The following is a 4,960-nucleotide window of genomic DNA, read 5'->3' on the forward strand; positions in this document are numbered from 1 at the left end:
AATCCTGTAACGTGTGCAGGCTTGTTGCATTGAGTGACAGCGTGCAATAGACAAAAGATTCGCAAGAAAATTAGGAATGAAGTCAAATTTTGTTCATGCATCCTTGCGCGTAGTAAGCAGTGCCATTGACTTTAAAGGAAACAGATTAAAGAGGTGAATGATAATTAAAAGTGTCGTGTACTCGAAAGGAAACAAGTAAACGAAAATATTATTCTTCAAAGACTTTCCCTTATAACTGATAAAGATATTTGGCGAAAGACACTTCAAATCGAAACAAAAAGAAATTAAAAATAATCGAACTTCACGAAATCGTACACGAATATCAACGAAACAGAACAAAAAAAGTGTCGAAAATTCTTCTCGCACTCACGGAAAAAACAGCGCCCTTCCCCTCTTTCTGGCTCTTTACTTCTTCTTTCTGGCAATTCCTCTCCTCCAACCTTCCCTTCTTCTCTTCTCTTCTTTTTTTATAAATCCCTCGCCTCCCCTCCCACTCCTTCCCTACCCCCTTTGCAACGTCCCGCCTCCCAAGCCCTCAATTCGCCTGCCCCTTCCTCTCTACTCCCTCATCTCCCCTTCCCCTCTTCCTCCCCCTACCATTTCACCCTACTCCCTTCCCCTCCTTCCCCTTCTCCCCTCCCCCTTTTCTCCCCCTTCCTCCCTTCCTTCCTCCCCCCTTTCCGCGCCTGACCTAATGACGTGCGCCCACACATGGGGAAGACTCACGCGCCCGCCTACGGAGACATGTCGACCTCGCTCTTCATAAAATCCCTCCGCGACCACCACTCGATCCCCGTCTGCCAGAACACCAACAAACCCATCAACATGTGCGAGTGCCACCGACGCTACCGAAATGGGGGGGCCGCCGCCCCTGCTTCCTCCTCCTCTTCCTCTTCCTCTCCCTCGTCCACCACCTCTTCTTCCTCTACCTCCTCTACCTCCTCCTCCTCTTCCTCCTCCACCTCCTCGAGCGCTCCCAACCTCCACCACCATCACTCGTCCCCCAAGTCCCACCCAAGTTCCGTCCCGGTCAAGTCCCCCTCGAACTGCGTCAACGGCCTCGGTCACAAGCAAGTGCTCAAGGAGAAGCTCATCGGGAACGTGAAGAACGCCAAGAACGCCAACCTGTCCGGCAATCGCTACAAGAACTACAAGGGATCGCCCAAGTGGAAGGTGGACGGAAGGGTGAGTTTTTCCATTTGTTTTTCATTGATTCTTGTTGATGTTGTTGCTGCTATTGATATTGTTGTGGGCATTATCGTTGTTATTTTTCATTATTGTTATTGTTATTATCATCATGAGTATTATTGCTGTTTTTTTTGTATTATTATTTTTGTTAGTATTATTATTATTGATGTAATTATTAATATTATTAAGGTTGTTATTTTTATTATTATTATTGTTGTCATTATTATTGATATTATTATTAATATAATATTCATTATCATCATTATCATTATTGGTATCATTATTATTATTATCATTATTATTATTATTATTGTTATTATTATCATTATTTCACAACATTCTCTGGATTGATGTTATAACTAGGCTAATTGCTACAATGGTGAGTTACAACCACTGGCCTTTCTGATTATCCCAGCATTACCAAGCAAATAAGTTTTTAGAAGCATTTCCACTGTGAGATGTAACTCAAGCATTTTAAATCCACTTCTCAAAGTTTTCCGACACTGACCCGAGTGCTTCAGTGACCACAGGATTCACATCATCTACCTTCCTTATCTTCTACCTCCTTGTTATCATTCAATAATAATTTGATCACTTTTTTCTTTCTTCCCAATTTCTTTTCACTTGTGTTATTATTATCATTATCATCATTATTATCATTATGATTGTCATTGTCATCATTATATTTATTATTTTTATATATTCTAAGTAGACCATGTCATTGTTGTCTCGATCTTGTTTTTTTTATACATTAACTATTTTTCAATTTCAATAGCGTGTGATTCGCTCATCAATAGAGACACTTTCACCCATTGTAAAAATTCATTCATCAATGGACAACAATTTTACCCCATTTATTTGCGTTATTATGGCGCTTTACTGTAATGGGTTCTTATTAACCGAATATAAAATATTTTTCATTTTAGTCTACATAATAAAAAAAAATGTAGCGATTATTCAAAAATCGAATTTATTGTTTGGTTTTATTTCAGTCATCAAAATAAGATGTGGTAAAATATGATTTTTAAAATTTAGAATAGTCTACCAAGTTATATATATTTTCTGTAACCAACGGAACTTTTCGTTTTCTTTTAAGGCTGTGGTTTTTAAGGCTAACTTATGTAGATTACCGGCCCGTAAGCAAAAGCAAAATCCTTCAAGAATATTGTTATCATTATCACTATCATTGCCATTATCATTATTATTATTATCATTATTATCATTATCTATAATAATGGTAAATTTGGATAAAGACGCAACCAACCCTCTAGGCAACCCTCGGACGTCCACCACCGACCACGGGATTGACCGATTTTTGGTCTGCCCTAGCCAAGGAGGGGCTTCGCCCCCCCCTGGACCTCCCTTTTTAAACCACTGCGTGGCAGTTTCACTTTCAATGACCGCATGCGCAGAGCCGATATTTTCCAGTCAGATGTTTGTTAAGACAGTGGAATCATCTCTCCCGTTAATCGTTTTTAATTATTTTCAAAATAATATATCTCGGTTATTTTTCGTTTCCAGAAGAAAAGAGTTTTAAGGGTTACGTCATAATTAAAGCTACGTCATGCCCAAAGGTTTGTTTTTTCGTTACGTGTGATTGCGTCTTTATCCAATAATACCATAATAATTACTATTATCATTATCATTATCATTATGATCATTATCATCATCATCATCATCATCATCACCACCACCACTACCACCCCCACCACCATTATTATCATATTCACCATTATCATGACCATCATCATTTTCACCACCATCATCATCACCATCATCATCATAATCATCCCCATTATCACCAGTAGCATCATCATCATCATCGTCATCATCGTCATCATCATCATCATCATCACTTTTCCCCTCATATCCCACTCCCATTTCCCACCATTTACATTTTCTCTTCCTCATTTTTCCTTGTGAGTTATCATCACCATCATCAGCATCATAAACACCATCACCATCATCATAATCATCACCATTATCATCAGCAGCAGCACCACCATCATAATCATTATCATTATCATCATCATCATCATCATCATCATCATCATCATCATCATCATCATCACTTTTCCCCTCATATCCCACTCCCATTTCCCTCCATTTACATTTTCTCTTCCTCATTTTTCCTTGTGAGTTATCATCATCACCATCATCATCACTCCCAATCCCTCTCCCACCCCCACTCCCTCTCCCACTTCCAATCTCATTTCCAATCCCCTCCTCTTCCTACCCCTACTCCCTCTCCTGTTCCCTCTCCCACCCCAACTCACTCCCACTCCTTCCCCCACTCCCAATCTCATTTCCAACCCCCTCCTCTTAACACTCCCACTCCCTCTCCCACTTCCACTCCCACTCTCACTCCCACCCCCTCCCACTCATCATCCCACCCCCTATTCTCACTCCCACCCCACCCCCTCCCACCCCCACTTCCACTCCCACCCCCCTCCCACTCCTGTACCCAGCCCCCCCTCCCACTCCCACTCCCCCTCCCACTCCCACTCCCACTCACATCTTCCTCTTCTCTCCTTCCCAGCGGCGCTCCACCTCCACGGAATCGGTCGCTTCTTCGCGGTCTGAGAAATCCGACAAAGGGAAGGACAAGGAAGTCGAGCCTCAGGCAGAGCAGAAGGTAAGTTTTCGGGGAAGTTCTGTTTGGGCGAAGTTTGTTTCGGGGCTTCCGTTTTGAGCTGTTGTGGTTGTTGTTGTTGTTGTTTTTGTTGTTCTTGTTGAGAGTATTGATGTTATTGCTGTTGTTGTTGTTGTTATTCTTATTGTTATAGATATTATTATTATTATTATTATTATTATTATTAGCCCTATCATTATTTATGTTGCTATTATTATTATTATTATTATTATTATTATTATTATCATTATTGTAATTATTATTATATTTATCATTATTAATTGTGTTATCATCATTGTCCTTATCATTATTTTCATTATTTTTATTATTATTATTATTATTTGTTGTTGTTATTTTTAGTATTGATAATAGCATTAGTATCAATATTTATTTCTCTTATTATTATTGTCCCTTCTGTTACTATTCTAATATTTAGTATTATTATTATTGATAATAGCAGTATCAATATCATTGATGTTGATATTGTTCAGAAAGCACACATTATCTTTAAGAAAACTGTACCAAATAAGTGCACCAAAAAAAAAGTGCACCAAAAAAAGTGTACCAAAAAAGTGCACCAAAAAAGTGCACCAAAAAAGTGTACCAAAAAAGTGCACCAAAAAAGTGTACCAAAAAAGTGCACCAAAAAAGTATACCAAAAAAAGTGTACCAAAAAAGTGTAGTTTACCTAAAAGGTGTTCAAGAAAATATCCAGGCGTTAATGCACATGCAAATTCAATTCTTGGTTCACTTGAGCCGATTTTGTCTTGTGGAAGGAAAGGCATTAAGGGCGCGACTTCGAGATAGGATACCAGTTCCTTAAGAACTTTCAGAGTAGGAGGATTCGGTGTGCTTTTGGGATGCTTGTGGGAAGATGATTGCTGCTTGCTTCTTGGGTGCTTTTTTGTTTTGTTTTTTTGTTTGTTTGCTTGCTTTTGTGTGTGATGTTTTGGATGCGGTTCATACGTTGGGTGAGTAAATGATGTGAGTAATTTTAAAGACAAAGTAATAATATTAATTATATTGATTTTTTTTTTAGATTTACTTTGTGTTGTATTCTGTGTAGTCACTTTATTTGTCTGTTTTAGGAAAATATTTAATTAATTATTATTTTATTTTATTGTAACACTTATTACACTT

The 4,960-nt window shown here is 38.6% G+C and overlaps 1 protein-coding gene across 1 annotated transcript in view; it reads left to right on the forward strand.

Moving 5' to 3' along the window:
- Positions 1-670: 670 nt before the first annotated feature.
- Positions 671-4,960, forward strand: part of Sarm (sterile alpha and armadillo motif) — a 475,169-nt gene continuing 470,879 nt past the window's right edge. The window contains exons 1-2 of the mRNA XM_086555226.1: positions 671-1,185; positions 3,728-3,823. Coding sequence (XP_086411352.1) covers positions 712-1,185; positions 3,728-3,823 — 570 coding nt within the window. The 5' untranslated portion in view covers positions 671-711. The remainder of the gene's footprint in view (positions 1,186-3,727; positions 3,824-4,960) is intronic.

This window comes from Penaeus japonicus, unplaced genomic scaffold, assembly GCF_977035675.1.
Source record: "Penaeus japonicus unplaced genomic scaffold, GWHDUDI00000001_assembly GWHDUDI00000030, whole genome shotgun sequence".
Lineage (NCBI taxonomy): Eukaryota > Metazoa > Arthropoda > Malacostraca > Decapoda > Penaeidae > Penaeus > Penaeus japonicus.